Raw genomic sequence first — 19,399 nt, forward strand, 5'->3', positions numbered from 1 at the left:
TATCCAACTGAGCCACCCAGGCGCCCCATAAAGCATTACTATTTAAATCACAAATTTAGCTTCAGATTCCTTGTGCTTCCTAGGATGCCTAGTGTTCAACATGTTTTAAAAACAGATTACTTTACATGCAGAGATTTTTCTCAACTGAAGATAAAAGCAGTCATTGTCTTACTTTTGTAGGTTAGTTCCCTGCTCTTATCCCAAGCTCCTAGAACAGTTCCTGGCACAAAGTAGGCACTCAAGTAGTCCTGGTTGAATAATCGAAAGAATGCATAATACACTAAGCTTTTGCCAATGACTTTGGATAGTCTCTGAAAATATTGAATGCCACACACTCAGATATTAGGTAAATATTTCTTTATTAAATGATTAATTCCATAAATAAATTCTTTTCACTGAATATAAAATTAAAATCATTTACAAATTATTCCAGTATTACATTTCCCTTCCCTCCCCAAAAGCTACATTTCGATAAATAAAAACATTCAGTCTTAAAACACCTGATTTCTGTTTGCAGTTTAGAGTGCAGATAGCTGCCTCTCCCGGTCACTCACAGAGTGTCCCCTTCAGGAAGGGATGGCACCCCCTCCCATTTACTTCTTTCAAAAGATGAAGGCTTTAACTGATCAACTAATCTTTTTTTTTTTTTAACAATTGTAGAACCAAAAGGAAAAAAAGCCTAGAGAAAAATATGCTTACCAAATAATTTACAAACAGAAAACAGAACGTCATCAACAGCACAAGCTCCAAAATGAAGCAGTAACGTGGGCTCCAGTATTATGAAGCAAAGTATTCTCCCGTCGTGGCTGCATTAGTGTCCGTCCATCTGCACCAGCACACCTGGCAGTTTCAAAATACCTTAATACTACTCAAGAATGAGCAATGCATCCCTTCTACAATGAGTCCCTCACCCCCACCGCCCCCACCCATATCTCTGTGATTCTGGCACTCTTCTCCCCCCTCGTTTGTTCACCCTCACGCTGGAAACCCAGGTGGCATTTAGTCCCTAAATTTGTGAATGTCATTGAACAGCCTGTAGAAGGGAAACACCGCCTCGTTGGCATGCGGGCAGTTGTAGGTGCACTTGCAGGACTGGATCATCATGACGTTCTTGGAAAACGTCTCCCCATCTTCGCAACGGAAGCGCATCTTCACAGTCCTGGTCTGCTGGGGCGTGCAGCAGCGGCCGTCCACGCACGAGCCGCAATACTTGGGCCGGTATTTCTTCACACTCGAACATCCAGCATAAGTAAACTTGACTGGTTCGGGGGATTTCTTGGTCTTGCTGCATTTCTTGCCCTTCTGTAAGAAAGAGGAAAGAAGGAGAGTTAGGAACAGTGTTTCTCTGTCTCGGAAGAGAGGTTCACATCTCGCCCAGCTGCCAGGCAACAGTCTCCAACAAGCACCACCGGAACTTACTTTCAGGCTGCTGTACATCTGCTGTCCACAAGGCCGCACTTCACAAATCCGGGTTTCCTTCACCAGGCGGCATTCAAGGTTGTCATTGGTAACTCGTGTGGAGATACCAGTTCCACAGGTCTTGGAGCACTGGGACCATGAAGTTGTTTGAACGATACATTTCTGGCCATGTAAAGAAGGGTTGTATAGGATTCGAGGTTCCATTCCAAACGCTAGAGACAAACAAGAGGGAAAATTTCTCAGAGGCATAATGACACCAACAGACTCAAGGAGTCGTTTCTACAAAGCTTCAAACTAGGAGTGTATTTCAGTACAAGGTCTTTCAGGCTCAGTCTCAACTTACCTGGGAGCCGCTTCAGGGAGCCGCCTTTTCCAACTGCAATTAATTCATTGTTCCTGGTTAACTCCACCTCCGAGGCATCAAATGCCAGCCCCTTGCCCAGGAGGCCATCCCGGTCGTCCGCGGGGTCCTTGGCACCATCCTCGTCACAGACCCACTCCTCACAGCACTGCCCGGTCACTTTGACTAGCCGGGGGTTGGGACAGCCCAAGTTGGGGAGAGAGAGTTCTTGGGGACACAGAGGAATGCAGCCCACAGCGCCGTCGATACATGTGCACTGATGTTTACAGTTGGGCTGGAAACTTTCCCCATTCTGGTAGATTCTGGAGTTATATTCACAGGGTCTGCCCTCTGATTGAGCTGCAAAGAGCACCGAAAGAGAAAGGGAAAAGAGGATAAAGTTAAGATTCCCAACCACGGCCTGAAACTCATACATATTTTCTGCTGTTAAATTCAATTTATGGTAAAGTTCCCTACAATTCCTCGGGGACTCCAGACCAGAACAATAAGTTAGTCAGGAATCACTTTTCCGTATGCGCTTTTCGTTGGGCCCAGACACACTGAATTGCATTCCAGACTGCTGAAATCATGTGCCTTTCTGCCAAGCTACCAACAACAAAGCATCACCATACATGGTCTCAAAATTACTAAACTTCTGGACTACGGGGACTATTATTTTTTTAAAGGGGCCAAACCACAAGCATCTTACCTCTGCAGATCCCCTTCGGAGCGGTGGAACTGGCGCCGAAATTGCATTCCAGCCCCTTGGTGTGGTCGCAGGGCTGCATTTTGCTGCAGTCCTCGTTGAGCTGCTTGGCGCAGACCTTACAGCAGCCGCAGCCGTCCCGGACCAGCCCGACTCCCGGGGCGCACTTGGGCGCCTCCTGGGGGCAGTGGCAGGCGGCGGGGCAGGTGGAGAGCGCCTGGAGGGGGGTGGGGGGACAAGGCACGCGTGAGACTCGGCGCGGTTAGCAGACGAGCCCAGAGAAGGGAGGGTTCCTCCGACCCTGTCCGCAGGGGGTCTCTGATCCCGTCCAACCCGGCCACCCTTGGTGGCTGCGGCTGCCAGCAGGCCCCCCGACGCGTCTCCAGGGGGGTTTGAAGAAAGAGCTAACCCGAAACGCCCCCGAACTTTTTAGTTTAGTTTTCTCTGCGGGGTGCAATCTGGGGAAAGGGGAAGGGCCTGGAAGAGCGGATGGGGAAGCGGAGGCAAAAGAACTCACCAGCCTGGCCAAGTGGAGAAGGGTGACGGCGAAGGCGAGCGTCCTGGCGGTGCGGGAGCTCATTGTGGCGCGCAGGAGTCCGGACGAGCGCGGAAGCAAAGACGCCGATACACGGGTGCGCAGCAGTCGAGGTCTGGTGCGTGGATCCGGGAGACGGGACAGGCTCCGGCCCGTGCGGCGGGGTGGCGGGCCCGGTGGCAGGAGGGCGAGGGCTGGGGCGGCGAGCGGGCTGCAAGCGTCCTTCTCTTGAGGTCCTTCCCGAGGAGGCGCGAAGGGCGCGGGTGCTGCTCGGGGGCGCTCTCGCTCGCGGTCTGCCCAAGCGTCCAGAGCCCGCCTTTTATACGGGCCGGCCGCGGCGCCGCGTGTTGCAGTGACGTCGGCTCTGTCTGCGCGTTCCAGAATTCTCAAACATCTCAGGAATGCTGGTTGGCGCGGGCTGCTGCCAAGCGCCTCCCCTGGCTCCGTTGCACCTTTTTTTTTTTTTTTTTGTCCTGGGCCCGTCTAGAAAACAATCTACCGTTTTTTCCACTTTAAATAATGACTTCGATTGGGAGGGCTCTTTCTGGCGTGATGGTGGTGATGGTGGTGGAAGGGGCAAGGGGGGGCGAGTTCAAAACTTTGCCTGGACTGGGAGGGTGGGAGGACCTGGGAGGGAGGAACAAAAGTGGTTTTGTTTGGTGATGCCGAGTTGACCGGGCAGCCTTGGAAGCCCTCACCCGGGAAGGCAGCGAGCTGTTTGCTTGTTTACAAAGAAGGTGAGAGTCAAGTTATCTATGGAGAGGCGAACGGGGAGGGGGAGTGTGTCTGTGAGCCAGGAGTCTATTTGTGGATTTCATAGAGGCATGCTCGAATCAAGTCCCAGCTTTGGTATGGTGTTTATTAGCCAAGTTAAGTGTATTGCAAATTAATACCCGCAGTGGCATTTATGAATGGGGGGGGGGGGTGGAATCAGCTTCCCCCACCGTCTGGCAGATTCCCAGGCAGAGGTCTTCCCCCTTCCGCCCCCCCTCCCTTTTTTGGTATGTCGTACTTGTTTGTTTTTGGAGGTTCCCACTTTAGTTCCAGCCCACTGCCTGGGTTGGAAGTCCGAGAGGAAACAAACGCAGGGAGTTCTCCGGGAGGCTGACTTCTACTTCCTCACGGATGCGGGAGACAGGGTAAGCCCTTCCAGCCTCCCTCCCCGGTCGGGAGGCGTTGCTAACTAAGCAGCCAGCCAAAAGCAGAGGGGACCACCTTGCAGTAATTTGTCCTGAGATCATCACCTGTATATACTGCAATGCCAAACCAGATTCCAGCACCGTTGGGCCCATTGGGTCTAAAGCTAAAAGTTTCGTGGGGTTTTTAACACTTTTCCTTGGGACCACTTAGAAGCCTCCCATTTCAAATGGATTGCAATGCTTTTCTAGCCAAGTACCGAGGAATACGAGATTTTCGGATATACTGTTCTGTAATAAAACTGTTAGCAGAATTTAAGATCCTGTTTTACCTGCAACACATGCCGTAGAAGACCCCCCACACTGTTTGCTTTAACATTATCAGTATCATTAGTGTTACTGATAAATTCTCCCTCAAAGTTTCAAAAACTATATTCTTGTGCAATGTTAATAAAAACACAAAGTAATTATGCCAGTCTTTTATACGTGCTCTAGAACTTTTCGTCCTTTCTAATGTGTTAGGGCTGTTCTTCACAATTTAGCAGTCTTGCTTAAGAAGTCCCTCAGTGCCAACTTTTCTGTGAATTACTCTGATAAGTACAATGAGAAGCTATTGCAATGAAAACATTATCCAATAAAGAGAACTGTGGCAGGAAAGAGTTAAGTTTCATTCATTCAAAAGTGCCCTTTCATAAGTCTAAGAGGCTTTGGCTTGTGGGAGTAGGATCTCTAAGGCTTTGTTGGAGGGTTTGGGGTGCATGGCTTACTTTTCAGGACTTGTCAGGTGTTATGCAAATAAAGAGGAAAATCTGGGCCCTACTTGGTACTCAAGACAGTCCATCCATTATTACTTAGAAAACGTTTTTTTCTTGCGTTAAATCTTCATTATCGTTTCCCTCTTAATGAAGTGACTGGGGATGGGGGTGAGTAGGCGCAGTACAGGGTGGGAGGAGGTCGTGGGGAGAGAATGGAGAGGAGTGTTCCTGGCTTCTGTTGTGGAGTCTTTTCTATTTGACTTCATGGTTGTAAGTATTTCCAGATGGTGAATCAGACACCAGACGTAACAATATTTCCATATTTGGGTATAGCAGTAGCCTGCGTTTTTAACATTTTTCTGCCTCTGTTATCCAACCACAAAGCATTCTTGACAGCTTCAAATGTTGTTAAATATAGACTTAATTTCTGTTCCCAAAGCAGGAAATTCTTTGGAATTCCTTGTTTTTCACGCAATCTGTCTATCATGATTTAAAATAAAATTACAATGGATGATCCAACTGGCCAGTGTATATACCTTGCTTGCTCCTTTATTGAGGGGGACGGGAGATATGCAAAGAGATTCAGTCTGCCGCACAGCTTTGAAACACAGGCCATTCCAGAGATTCCTTTAAAAATCAGATTAAAGTTTTCTAACAAGGGTGTGTGGGTTTGTGTCTGGGCTTCAGTTGGGGAATCTTGGAGGATGAGTTTGCCCTGGAGGAGAAACTTAGAGAACCTTACCATCAGCCGCCCATTTAAAGCTGCGAGTATGTTGGGGTGGGGGGGTGGGGGGGGCTGGAGCAAACCGGGCCAGGAGGTGGGGGAGAGGGAGAGACTGGAGCAACCTATGTGCACAGCCTTTCCATATACTGTGTCCTGGTGCGCCTGCTAGTAAACGACGGCATCGGACCAGAGGAACAGCAGCTCCTCACGTCCGGCTTCAGGACGGTCCAGAAACCCCAGACGTCCCGTCGCCTTCTCGCCTTCTTCGCTCAGGGCTACAGATCAGTTCACGTTGACAGATTAGAGGAAAATGTGCAAATGTTTATGGGTAAGTGTCTTCGGATGCTAATTCTGCATGTTTCTTTTGCTCTTTTTCCTCACTCCCTCCCTGCATGCGCACCCCATGATGGAATAACGGGCCGCCTTGTTTCCTTGTGCTGCAAGGCACAGAGAAGGAGCTGCTTGTTGTCTTCAGCAGCTCCCAGGTTTGAGCTGATGGGGACATCTCTCACTCGCTGCTGCCAGGGAATTTTAGGTCACCAAAAGAAGGGCTCACTGTCTGGCGGCAACTGAGAATAAGAATCACCCTAAAACTGACGACTCCGGTTTCCTAGCCCTAGACCAGTGGTTCTCAAACTTTGGCGTGTCTCAGAATCACCTGGTGGACTGATTAAAAGACTGATTGCTGGGCCCTACCCCAGAATTTCTTATTAGCTACATTTCTAACAAGTACGCAGGTGACGCTGCGGCTGGTGGTCCTGAGAACCACAGCCTTGGACGGTTAGGAGTGCTTCTAATAGCCGTGTGCATGTGCGTGCGTGTGCTCTCCTAGTCAGGTGCTCTCGCCCGCACACCCAGGCTCACAACTTACACCTGTTACAGCCACTTGAATGAACAGGACAATTTGTGGTGACGACGAAAGGCCGGCTTTAAGGTGGCGCCGCCGGGCCATCCCTTCCACCCCGCCGCGTTCCCCCACCCCCACCCTGGGGAGTGATGGCAGGGAGCGCCACAGGTAATCCGGCTGACCGCGGGAACTGGACGGCTGGCGCGCGGGGAGGGCCTCGGCTGCCCCGGGACCGCTGCGGAGACCGGGTGCGGGGTCCACGCGGCTGGGGGACCCGGGCTGGGGCGGTCCGCGCACCAGGCCGCTCGCTGCCCGCCGCCCCCTGCCGGCTGCCCGGCCCGCGCGCCCTGAGTCGCCGCGGAGGGCAGGACTCGAGGTTTCCGGCGCGCGCCGCCGCAGGACGTTTCCAGCCCCGGCCCATATTTGGTGAAAGTCTTTCAGGACTCCGTCATCCAGCTCCGGGGGGCGGCGGCGGCGGCACTGGGAGCGGGTCCGGCGACGGCGCGGCCGCCGCGCTGCTGCTGAGTGCCTGGGCCTCCGGCCGCGGGGTCTCAGGCGCGGCGGGCGCGGGATCGAGCGCGCGCGGGAGACCGCCGCGGCCCAGGCCCAGCCCCAGCCCGCACCCCGGCGAGGGCCGAGGCCCAGCCCGCGCTGCGTGGGAGGCTGGCGCAGAGGGCGCCGCGGCCCGATTATGTCACTTTTCCCGTCCACCCCACTGTTGACTCTTCCTCCCAGCGGGGCAGCGAGTTGCTGCGTTGTGCCAGACTTAAAGGGTACGCCCAGGCGCGGGGGTGTGGGCTTGTGTGTCAGAGGGTGGCGTTTGCTCAGGCTTCGAGCCCACCCGAGAGAGAGACGTGGAATCGACTCTGGAGAGAAGTCCGGAAGGCCTGGGTCCTATTATCTCTAGAAAGGAGGGTAGCTAGAGCTCGCCTCTCGGTTTCTTTGGGTCTTCCACAGCCCCTTCCTCTCTTCCTCGTCAGTAAATTCCTAGGCGGAGGGGGGGGGGGGGGGGGGGTTGGGGGTGGGGGGGGGGCGGATCCCTGGAGGGGAAGTCCTGGCTCTGGCGTCCACTAGCCTGCAGCCTTCGGTAAGCTGTCCATCCTCTCTAGACCTTGTACCCTTCATCAGTATAAATTGGGAAAGGAGACCAGTAGGTGGTAGAACGGGAGCAACCCCTTTCAGAGCTAAATCTCTTGCCATTCTCTCCTAGTAATGACAGAAGCAAACAGTACCACTCTAAGTCAGGCACCGTTTTGAATGACTCCTGTATGTTGACTCATTTAATTCACCAGTGCCCCATTGAAGCAGATCTTCTTGTTAACACCATTTTCTCTCTAAAGAAATGGAGGCACAGAAGGTAAGTGACTCACCAAGACACTCACCTGGGAGGTAGCAGAATTGGGCCCAGGCGTCTTGGTTCCAACAAGCCTTGTACTTAAACATTGTGCATACTGCCTGTTCCCCATCACTTCCTTCAGGCATTCAGGCCTGTCCCCTTTCCTAGAACTTTACCTTTATTTAACTCTATCACAACTTACCCAGATATTCCAGGATAAATGCATCGGATAGAAAAATAGTTGATAAATTAACTGAAGCTATGGTAACCTCTGAGGAGGGGAGGGGAAGGGGTGTTGCATTTTAATGGGAGAAGCCTTAATGCACATACGTTCATGTAGTATGCTTTTAAGCACCTTGGCAGGCTAGTGGGAAAGACATCTAGGACCTTTGGGGTTCTTCTGATATCTCACAAGCCACATTGATCAAGGAGTCTCAACGTCTGGAAGAAGGCTTTCGCTGGTAGAAATTGCATTTGTCACAGAGATAAAGTTTTCAAGGTCACTTACTTGATTGTTCATCAGTCTGAGTGTTCCTTATGGGCTGAATATGCTATGAACCTGTTTTTTGCATTATACATCATGAGTATATTTATCTATATATCTGAGGACAAATTGTTTATTTCCATTGAACCCTGGATTTATTCAGAGCTCATGATGTGTCATGGCACTGTGGTAGGAATTAGTGACATCAAAAAGAACACTTTAACATTGATGTTCCCCTGGAGGATTCTGCAGTCTGTTGCTGAAGTAGGTACAAAGTACTGTGTGGACACGTCTCTGCATGGGGAGTGAGGGTGGAAATACTTGGAGTCTGAAAGGATGAGCAAGAATCTGTATATGTGCTGCCGAAGCGAGCACAAGATGAGCAAGAATCTGAAGGACATTTGAGACAGAGGGAACAGGGTCTTGACCATGCATGACGATGGTACACCTAGTGTGTCTGGACTACAGGATTCCTTTAGGGAACTGGCAGCAGGTCTGCTGGGACCTTCTACAAATGGCCTTACCTGTTATAACACTGGGACTCTGGCAGTCAGGAGCCATGTGAGGCTTTGCCTTGGTTTCATCATCTATAAAATAATGGGGTTGCCCTGGCTCAGGGTATGTGCACTACAGGGCTCACAGGGATCAGCCAGGTAAAAAAATGATGTTTCAGGGATTTGTGGTAGCTGATACTTGGCCTCAGCGTCGAGGAACCATGGTGATAGTGGGGACCAACCTTGGGGGTGCTGAGAAGTTGATAGGTGAAAATGTAGGTCCAGTGTTTGCCCATTTTCTCATTTTTTAAAAGATACCAGGGATCTGGATTTTTCTGTAAAGTCCTTTAATTTTTTACATGTTGGCAATTAATTAAAACAGTTAATCTAAGTTAAAACTCCGTCTAAGTTAATCCTAGGCAAATCAAGGAAGGCAATGTCTGGGCCCTGCCAGTTGTGATCTCTAAGATGAATGACCCTAGAGCCTGTCCTGCTCCAGCATTCTGTTACCCCCAGCCATTCAAAAAAACATCAGATAATAGCACCCTGGGCTCCATTAATTGTTAGACTGACTGGACTTTCATTTACTTAAAAAATAAGGGCTGCCACTTAACTCAGTTGTAGGAGTTTATACTTTATCAACAAAATTGGAATGTGTCTTTTTCTTATTTTCTACTTTACTTCCAAACACTACTGGATCTCCCTTTCTTCTCCCCCTGAATTTATGTTGTAAGCCGCTGGCATTGCCTTGGCAGCATAATAGGAAACACTTTTTTTTTTTTTAGGGCATCTGTATCCAATGGGAACTATATCTGTTTATTTCTTCCACCTGGCATCTGTCCACAGGAAGCCAGGCATTTCTAACCCCCTTACCTTACAGAACTTATTTTGTGGTAACACAGAAACATTTTGTTGGAACGGACTAGAAGGCACCTCTCCCACTCCACCCTGCAACCCATCTTCTAAACATGATTGAGCAATATGATATGTATTATAAATCACTATCAAATGGCTCCAGATTTAGGTGATTAAGAATTAACCTTCTCCTCTTGTGTTTTATTTCCAGAGATAACCTGTCTCCTAATTACCCACTTAAAACCGCACATACCACATTCAGAATTTAGAAAAGGTTTGATTTGGGCACAGTACTTGAGCACACAGATAGATCCTACAGAGAAATTGAAGCAATTTATTCTTGCCAACTTTTTGCAGGTCCAAAGATTAAATGAAAAGGAGCATTCTGGCTGTGGGGCTGATTATGTGAAATAAGACGTAAGACATGTTTAATGCTCAGCAGGATGCTTGGCACATAGTAAGTGCCTAATAAATTCCAATTACTGCTACTGCTAAGCCCCATCATTACCTTCACTTTTACTACAATTAGCATAGAATGAGCTAGTCTTATTCCCTAGAGAATATTCTGCATTCTTTAAACTAGATGAACTCAAGCTGTAAAAACATTTGATAAGTGGTATATAGATGAAGTGATTTAAAAAAACCCATGCAGCCCAGTTTTCTGGCTTGCACTGGAGCCCCAGTGACCATTTAAGAAAGCGCCCAGGCTTTGCCTATCATGGAATATCAAATTTGCCTACAGGCGATAGTGAGCTGAGGGGCTTTTGGCCTTGGTTTCCTCTCCTATAAAAAATAATGGGATTGCCCCAGCTCAGGAATCGTGCACTCAAGTGGTCCAGGAACCAGCCAGATACAAAACACCATGCCTGAGGAGTAATGCCAGCTGACACTTGGCCTCAGCATACAGGAGCCATGGGGATAGTTATACCTATGGGTCTGGGTTTTACCTGCCAAACACTAGGGAGTTGATACATATAGCTGAGTTAGTGATTTTATCTAATGTTTATAACCTTGTTGGCTATAGTATTCCATCTTAGGTCCGTTTAAATGATGAGAAAACTGAGGCTTAGCTAGAGTCAGTAACTGGTGAAAGGGCACAGAGCTATCGAGGGAGAGCAGAGTGTCTGTTTCTAAAGGCTTTTCTTTTGAGGGAGAACATGGGGTTTGCCTTCTGTGAAACCCACCTAAAAGTGTAGAAACTTGCCCTCAACTTCTTGACTTCCCATTAACAACTGACTGTGGTTGTTACTTAAATGTATTTCTTTTCTTTTTTTTTTTTTAATGTTTATTTATTTCTGAGACAGAGAGACAGAGCATGAGTGGGGGAGGGGCAGAGAGAGGGAGACACAGAATCCGAAGCAGGCTCCAGGTTCTGAGCTGTCAGCACAGAGCCCGACGTGGGGCTCAAACTCACAAACTGTGAGATCATGACCTGAGCCGAAGTCAGTCGCTCAACCGACTGAGCCACCCAGGCGCCCCTTTAAATGTATTTCTAAGTGTGTCTTGGGTTTATTTGGTTTTCAGTAATTGTGGGCCCCAGTTTCTTCATGAGAGGCTGGTGATGAATGAGTTAAACAATAAAAGAGGGTTCCCTCCACACACAGCCCCTTGCCTAAGCTTGCTCCTATTTCCTCTGAAGAAAAAGAGATGTGTCAGGACAAAGGAGGAACTCAGAGATTGAGAGATATTTCTACTGTAACTTAGTCATCACCATCAGTTTTGTTACTGGAGGCAGACAGACCTGCTCCCGCTCACAACCATTGGTCACCCTCCAACAGTTACTAAGCACAGAGCCCTCCAGGCACCCACTGCGAACACCCTGTATCTCTGAGACTTGCACAAAGTGTCTCTCAGCCTTGGATATGAGGGTGGGGTGGGGTGCCCAACATTATGACAATAAGTAAAAAGCAAAGAGCAGTTTGACGCTAGTCCTAGGCATTTAACAAAAAATCTTGAACCCCCTTTCCTTTGAGTAGGCTTTAGCTTTCAAAAAACAAAAACAAGACAAAACAACAAGAAACCCCACTGTTTTTCAACAATCTTTTTTGTAGTTTCTTTTTTCTTTCATTCTTTTAAAACTGAGATACAATTGACGTATGGCTTTATATTAGTTTCAGGTGTACAACATAAAGATTCAATATTTGTATATATTGGGAAATGATCACCACAACATATATGTATAGGTAACACCCACCAACACATATAGTTACAGTTTTCTTTCTTGTGAGGTGAGCTTGTAAGATCTCTCTTAGCAACTTTGAAATATACAACACGGTAGTATTAACTATAGTTACCATGCTGTACATGATATCTCCAGGATTTATTTATTTTATAACTGGGAGTTTGTACTTTGATCACCTAAACAGTCAATTCTTAATGGACAAAGATAATATGTGTTCAGTGCTTGAATTTCTGAGACCCTGGGAAAGACCACTGGGGAATTAGAAGGTGTAGACTATATACCAAAACACTGCAGATCCAGAAGATTGATAGTTCAGGTCAATCCTATAAATACGGTATGCATGCCAGACTTTGTGCTAGGTGGCGATACAAAGAAGAAGAATATCTAGACTTTGTCATCATGGCTCTCACAGCCTGGGAGAGATGTGGATGTTTATGCAAATAATACAATACATTGATTGGGGCCTCTGGATGGCTCAGTGGGTTAAATGTCCGACTTCAGCTCAGGTCATGATCTCACAGTCTGTGAGTTCGAGCCCTGCATCAGTCTGTGTGCTGACAGCTCAGAGCCTGGAGCCTGCTTCAGATTCTATCCCCTCTCTCTCTGTACCCCTCCCTTGCTCATGCGCTCTCTCTCTCTCTCTCTCTCTCTCAAAAATAATAAACATTAAAAAAAGTAATACAATACAGTAATTGGTGCTCTAGGTACAGTGCACCCAAATTCCTTTGGGGATACAAACAAGGGATGTCTAATTTAGAATCCCACCCTTTAAAGATGTGAGGACTTGTTCAGTCTGTAAATTTTCATGGCTGGGAGGGATCAGGCACAGTTATGCACAGGCACTAACATCCACATTCCCTTTGAAGCTGGCAATTGCAGAAAACATGCACATCTTCGTGAGACATTAGCTAACACCTAAAAGTGGGAACCTGAAGATGAGCCTCTTAAAATGCATTGATTACAAACAAGAGCAACCCTTTGGGTGCTGTTAGATATTCTTATCACTATGAATCTTTTTTTCTGAGAGGGGAGGGAAGGGAACTGACATTTACAGGACACCTGACAGGAGCCAACTGCCTTAAAGGTTATCTTTAATGTTCAAGAAAATCCTCTAAGGTGAACATTTTAACATCTTTCTAAGCTTAGTAAGTGGGCGTTCAGAGAAGTTAAGCAACTTGCCCAAGATCAGACAGTTAGGATGTGACCAAACAAGCATTCTGACCCAGTCCTGTGTGACTCCAAAACCTGTACCGTTTCTACATTTCTGCTGCACTGTCCTGACTCCCTGAATTTCCATTCCCTGTATGAGTGTTTGCTCCTTCTCTGTTTTCTTATATTATTACTACCTCCCCTTCATAGAGCCAGCCTTTCCCTTTCTCTTAGCACTTTCATGTTTATTGATGTTGAAGTCTTTGAGCCACTGGTGAGTCTAGCTTCTAAAAGGAGGTACAGACTAAAGTGAACGAGATCATTACCATCTTGTCGACATTAACACCACATCGTTAAAATCAGAGAGCAAGCATGGTGACATTAACCTTCACGTACATTTGCTTCCCTGCTTAGCACTGTGTAGAATGATTTAGAGGTATGTGATATGTGATTTCTCCTATCTGGGGACAGATGACAAGTTCCAAAGGATGTGTGTGGAGTTTAATGAGAAATAATGATGGAAATATGATTTAGGGATTCTGTCTTTGAGAGACAGAGGGAGGTCACCTGCATGGTTCAGTGGGTTAAGTGTCTGACTTCAGCTCAGGTCATGATCTCGTGGTCTGGGAGTTTGAGCCCCGCTAAAAGCTCTGTGCTGACAGCTCAGAGCCTGGAGCCTGCTTCATGTTCTATGTGTGTCTCTCTCTCTGCCCCTCCCGGGCTCACGCTCTGTCTGTCTTGCTCTCTTAAAAAGAAACATTAAAAAAATTTTTTTAAAGACAGAAGAGAAGTGCCATGGCAAAGGCTGCAATACAGTGCAATACAGGCTCCGTAAAGGCAAGATGGTAACAATAAAAGGTAACAGAAAGAACAAATACAAAGAGAGTGGAAACTCAGAAGGAAGCTAGATGACTATATGAAGAAGGTCCTGGGCCAATACACTGAGGCATATTTGCTCACACACATTCACGTGCTCCTGTGTTGGGGAAGGTAAGGATGGGAGAGTTGAAATGAGAAAATCATAGTGAATTATGACATTCCCATGGATTCATTTTCTTTTCCTGTTACCACAATTAATCTGGATTTCATTCACCTTTCTTTCCTCTGGGCTTTCTCCACCTTCTAGGTCATCTTTCTGCTATTTTGAATAGAGAAATGCTTTACTCTCAGTCCAGGAAAGGTGACCAGAAAGGACCTACTTTCACAGCTGGGCTGTTTGTTTGCAAGGGCTTCAACCCTGAAAGCACGGGCCACAGAGGGAGGTAGGGATGAGGATGGGAATGGGGGCAAACTCAGGGAAGACTTCTGAAGTGGCATAAATAAGAATTGAGACAATTTCCACTTGAAGTCACCTCTCCACTTATGAGTCATTAACCATCTGGAACCAAGTGCAGTTAATTTAGCACCACGCTGGAAAGCTTATAACGTGAACCACATTCCAGGGCCCGGGCATCCAGGTTTTAATCCTTTGTAAACGCCTCTCTTTTGGAACACAATTTGGTGTCAGTACATAGGAACTAAGAATTGTGCCAACTGGTGAGTCATCGCTCTCTGCTTTCTTCCAGAGCACTGTGGGAAAAGGATGGGCAGACTGGGTCAGATAAAACCCAGTCCCACCCAACCTCTCACTGAAGGCTGGAAACAAATCCATTTTTTAAATGTTTTTAAAATCTAATTGGACTCAGAAAAGAGATAATAAGCCTCTGTCCTTTGGTTTCAACTTGGATCTGAAGCCTTGTTTTGTTTTCTAAGTCTCTAGGCTATCACACTGGGTTATAACTTTTTTGTTTGTGCTTGCCTTTTAAAGGACATTTATTGGGGCAGTTGGGTGGCTCAGTCGGTTGAGCCTCTGACTCTTGATTTCAGCTAGGATCATGATCCCAGGATCGTGGAATCCAGCCCCAAGTTGAGCTCTGTGTTGAGCGTGGAGCATGCTTGGGATTCTCTCCCTCTCCCCTGCTTGTGCTCTAAATAAATAAATAAGCAAATAAATAAATAAATGGACATTTATTAAATCATTAATGATCGATTGCACTGTGGTAGGTTTTGGGGATACAAAAGCGTGGTTCCTGACTTTGAGGACAATACAGGCTAGAGCTGTGAGGGCATGCCTAAATAATGTGTGTGTAAATACTATGTAGTAAGTCTTTTCTTGAAGGTACAATGGGCACAATCTCTTCTGGATCTCTGTCTGAACATGGACCCATGCTAGGGATGAGGTTTTCTTATTGCACTGGACGGTGTTGCTCTTGGAATTCCCAGTGCTTCCTCTGCAAACTTGGAAGAACAAACTATATTTTTCTCTGCTTGAACTTAATTGACTATGCTTATGATATAGTATCAGCATAAGCCTTGGGAGTCCCCTAACACTCTCTCCTTAACAAAGGGTTGGATATTTTTGTCTTGAGTACCTTTCCACTTTTGGTTGGTAAGCTGTCCAGGTGTTTATAGCCTTTTGCGTAAACTTGTGTCTTCTGGTGTTCTAATGATAACAAGTGGATATGTAAATTAATTCTTGGCCTTGGCTGAAATGGTGCATGGTGAATCTAAAGATTTCTGTTACATAGTTTGAAACATAAGGCCAGTTCTTTGAAGCCTTTTTCTTAGGCAGTTGACCACAATGGGAGTGGACAAGAAGGGAGGGCATATTGGGTAAGAGGACTGTACTCCAGGATTCTATTACATTTGGTGACATTTTAGAAAACTGTTTAATTTGATTCCACTATTGTTTGTGACTTGCCATCTGGCATTATTTCCTTTCTTCTGTTTTCTTTGGCTTTAGTTTTCTCTTATTTGTCAAGTTTCTTAATGTGGAGGCTGAGGTCACTGATCTAAAGATTTTTTTTTTTCTTTCTATTGTAAGCATTTAGCACTCTAGATTTCTCTCTAATCCCGCTTCAGCTGCATCCCACAAATTTTGATATGTTGTGCTGTTATTTTCATTCAGTTCAAAGGACTTTCTAATTTCCTTTTTGATTTCTTTTTGACTTCTGGGTTATTTAAAAGTGTTACCCAACTATTTGGATATTTTTCAAGTAATATTATGTTACTTATTTTGAGTTTAGTTTAATTGTAGTCAGAAAATAAACTATGTTTAAGACTTGAATGTTCTTAAATATTTTGAGACTAGTTTTTGGCCCAGAATATAGTCTATCTTGAAAAGAATACCTATGCTGCTGTGGACAGAGTGTTCCATAAATGTCAATTAGGTTATGTGGTGTGATAGTGATGTGCAAGTGTTCTATAATCACACTGATTTTTGTCTACCTACTCTTTGGGTAATTAAAAGAAGAGTATTGAAATCACCAACTGCACTTATGGATTTTCTGTCAGGTTTTGTTTGATGTATTTTACACATCTGTTATTAGGTGCATAAACATTAAGGATTGCTAAATGCTCTTGATAAATTGACCCCTCTCTAATTATGAAATGACCTTCTGTGATAGTTAATTTTATGTATCAACTTGATTAAGCCATGGAGTTCCAAGATATTTGGTCAAACATTATTCTGGGTGTCTGTGAAGGTGTTTTTGGATATGAGTAACATTTGAATTGGTAGACGGAGTAAAGCAGATTGTTCTCCCCAGTGTGCGTGGGGTTCATCCAATCCCTTGAAGGTCTAAATAGGACCAAAGGCTGAGTAAGAAGAAATTCCTCCTACTACCTGAGTGCCTTTAAGCTGGGAATATCTTTTTTTTTTTTTTCCTGTCTTTGGACTTGAACTGAAACATCTGTTCTCCCTGGCTCTTGAGCCTGCTGGCCTTGGGAGCAGAACTCCACCATCAGCTCTCCTGGGGCTCCAGCTTGCCAACTGCAGATCTTGGGACTTGTCAGCCTCCATACTCCTATGAGCCAATTTCTTATAATATACTTTATTATATATTTTATATACACTTCTTTTTCATACATATTTATGTAATGTATATTACAATTATTACATCTTCTATCTGTACCTATTTATATGTATATCTCCTCTTGGTTTGGTCTCTCTGGAGAACACTAATACATTCTCTTTATCCCTAATAATATTCTTTGCTCTGAAATCTACTCCCAACTCCAGCCTTCTTTTCATTAGTTGTTAGCATGCTATATTTTTTCATCTCTTACTTTTAATCCATGTGTGTCTTTACATTTAAAGTGGGTTTCTTGTTTTGCTTGTTTATCCAATGTAGCAGGTATCTATCTTTTATTATTTTTTTAATGTTTATTTCATTTTTGAGAGAGAGAGAGAGAGCACTAGCAGGGGAGGGGCAGAGAGAGAGGAAGACACGGAATCTGAAGCAGGCTCCAGGCTCAGAGCTGTCAGCACAGAGCCCAACGCGGGGCTCCAACCCATGAACTATGAGATCATGACCTGAGCCAAAGTCAGACACTTAACTGACTGTGCCACCAGATGCCCCTGAGGTCTCTATCTTTTAATTGAGGTGTTTAGACCATTCACACTTAATGTGATTATTAATACAGTTGGGATTAATCTGTCATCTTGCTCTTCTCTACGTGTCCCATCTATTCTTTGTCTTTATTTTCAACTTTTTCTTCCTTTTTCAGACTAAATTTTTTTAGATAATTCTACTTTACTCCTTTCATTGGCTTATGGGCTATAACTTTTTGTTGTTTCATTTCAGTGGTTGCTTTTGGGATCACAGTATATGTTTTAAATTTATCACAGTCTACCTTCAAGTGATTTGATACTGTTTCGCATACAGCATAAGTACCTTATGACATTGCAGCAGTTCTCCCTGAAGCACTTCTTTTAATGTTTCTTGTGCAGGTGTGCTGGTGATCAAGTCTCTCAGCTTTTGTGTATCTAAAAAAGAAGTTGTTGAATTTTCATTTTCTTAGCTTTTTTATTTTGAAATAATGTTGACTCCAGGAAATTGCAAAAATAGTACTAGAGTGAGTCCCATGAACTTTTTACTGAGCTTTCTCCAATGGTGGCAGCTTATAACTGGAGTACAATAAAACCAGGAAATTCACATGAATACAGTACTGTTAACTAGACTACTGACCTTACTCAGTTTTTACCAGTTGTTTCATGTACTCATTTGTGTATTTTATCTTCATGTTTGAAAGTTATTTGCACTGGATATTGGACTTCTATGTTGGCAGTCTTTTCTTTCATTAAAAGATATCTCATTGCTGTGGCTTGTGTTGTTTCTGATGAGAAGTCTTCTGACATTCTTATCTTTATTCTTCTCTATGTAATGTATCATTGCTGTGGCTGCTTTTACGAATTTTCTGTTTATCACTAGTTTTAAGCAATTTGTAAGGTGCCTTGTGTAGTTTTCTTATGTTTCTTGTGCTTGGATTTCTTGGATCTGTGCATTTATAATTTTCATTAAATTTGGAAAAATTTTTCAGCCATTATTTCCTCAAATATTTTTTTGGTGTCACCACACTCCCCCTCTGCATTTAGGAGACTCCATATTACGTCACTTGAATTTTTTACCAACTCAGTGGAAGTCTATTTTATTTTAGTCTTTTATTCCTCTGTGTGTTTCATTCTAGATATTTTTTAATGCTATATGTCAAGTTTGTTAATGTTTCCTGAAAGACATATAATCTGTTAATCACATTTTTGTATTATTTTTACATTTATTGTACTTTTCATCTGAGACATTCTATTTTCAGTTCTAGAAGCTTGATTTGGGTCTTTTAAAATATCTTCCATGTAGCTACAGAGCATAGTTAACCTTTTTGTGACCTGACCTTGTTGAATATATGGGATGTAGTTATAACTCTTTTAATGTTCTTCTCTATGAATTCTATCATTATGTGTCAATCCTGGGTCTGTTTCTACTGAATTATTTTTCTCTTCAACACAGATCCTATTTTCCTGCTTATTTGAAAGCCTGACAATTTTTGATTGGATGTCAGGCATTGTGAATTTTATCTTCTTGGATGCTAAATATATTTATATTCCTAAAAATATTCTCAGATTTTGTTCTAGACCATAGATTACTTGGAAACAATTGGATCCTTTCAAGTCTTATTTGTAAGCTTTGTTAGGGATGAGAGCTGCATTTAGGCTAGGCTGAATTTGTCTCCACCACTGAAGCTAACCCTTTCTGTGTACTTCAACTGATGTCCCCTGACAAGAAGTTTTTCACTCTAGCTGGTAAAAACAGAAACTATTCCCAGTTCTATGTTTGTTCCCATAATTGTTCCTTCCACTCCTTTTAGGCAGTTCTTTCCCCAGCCTTGGAATAGTTTCCTCACCTGAATGCACCATTCAGTACTTGGTTGATGACACCAAGGCTGTGCTTTTCAGATCTCTGAGGCTTTCTCTGTGCAGCTCTTCCCTGTCCAGTGCTCTGCACTATATTCTGTAGACACTTTGGCTTCCCTATACACCTACCTCTGTCTGATCAACTCAGGGAGACTGCTGGACTCTGACTGGGTTCCCCTGCCAGTCTGGATATTCTTTTTAGGCAGTT

General features: G+C 45.0%; 2 protein-coding genes across 19 annotated transcripts in view; one reads left to right on the top strand and one right to left on the bottom strand.

Moving 5' to 3' along the window:
• Nucleotides 1-342: 342 nt before the first annotated feature.
• On the bottom strand, nt 343-3,308 carry CCN1 (cellular communication network factor 1). 2 transcript variants are annotated; one of them, XM_047873428.1, is made up of 5 exons: nt 2,983-3,307; nt 2,469-2,682; nt 1,763-2,119; nt 1,420-1,631; nt 343-1,302 (listed from the first exon to the last, which is right to left on the bottom strand). In XM_047873428.1, the coding sequence occupies exons 1-5, from the start codon at nt 3,043-3,045 to the stop codon at nt 1,000-1,002; spliced, it is 1,149 nt and encodes a 382-aa protein (XP_047729384.1). In that variant the 5' UTR covers nt 3,046-3,307; the 3' UTR covers nt 343-999. The 2 variants fall into 2 exon arrangements, with proteins under 2 accessions (XP_047729384.1, XP_047729383.1); XM_047873427.1 differs by having other exon boundaries at nt 343-1,631; nt 2,983-3,308.
• Nucleotides 3,309-3,633: 325 nt separating this feature from the next.
• DDAH1 (dimethylarginine dimethylaminohydrolase 1) overlaps nt 3,634-19,399 on the top strand; it is a 244,319-nt gene continuing 228,553 nt past the window's right edge. For 7 of the 17 annotated variants that reach the window (XM_047869783.1, XM_047869791.1, XM_047869792.1 and 4 more), the window contains exons 1-2: nt 6,942-7,235; nt 7,673-7,819. The gene's annotated coding sequence lies outside the window, so the exon portion shown is untranslated. Of the gene's footprint in view, nt 3,738-3,766; nt 4,140-5,749; nt 5,944-6,497; nt 6,631-6,941; nt 7,236-7,256; nt 7,438-7,522; nt 7,820-19,399 lie in introns of those variants that run through there. The other 10 variants (XM_047869776.1, XM_047869782.1, XM_047869779.1 and 7 more) reach the window with 10 other exon arrangements.

Source organism: Prionailurus viverrinus, chromosome C1 (assembly GCF_022837055.1).
Source record: "Prionailurus viverrinus isolate Anna chromosome C1, UM_Priviv_1.0, whole genome shotgun sequence".
Classification (NCBI taxonomy): domain Eukaryota; kingdom Metazoa; phylum Chordata; class Mammalia; order Carnivora; family Felidae; genus Prionailurus; species Prionailurus viverrinus.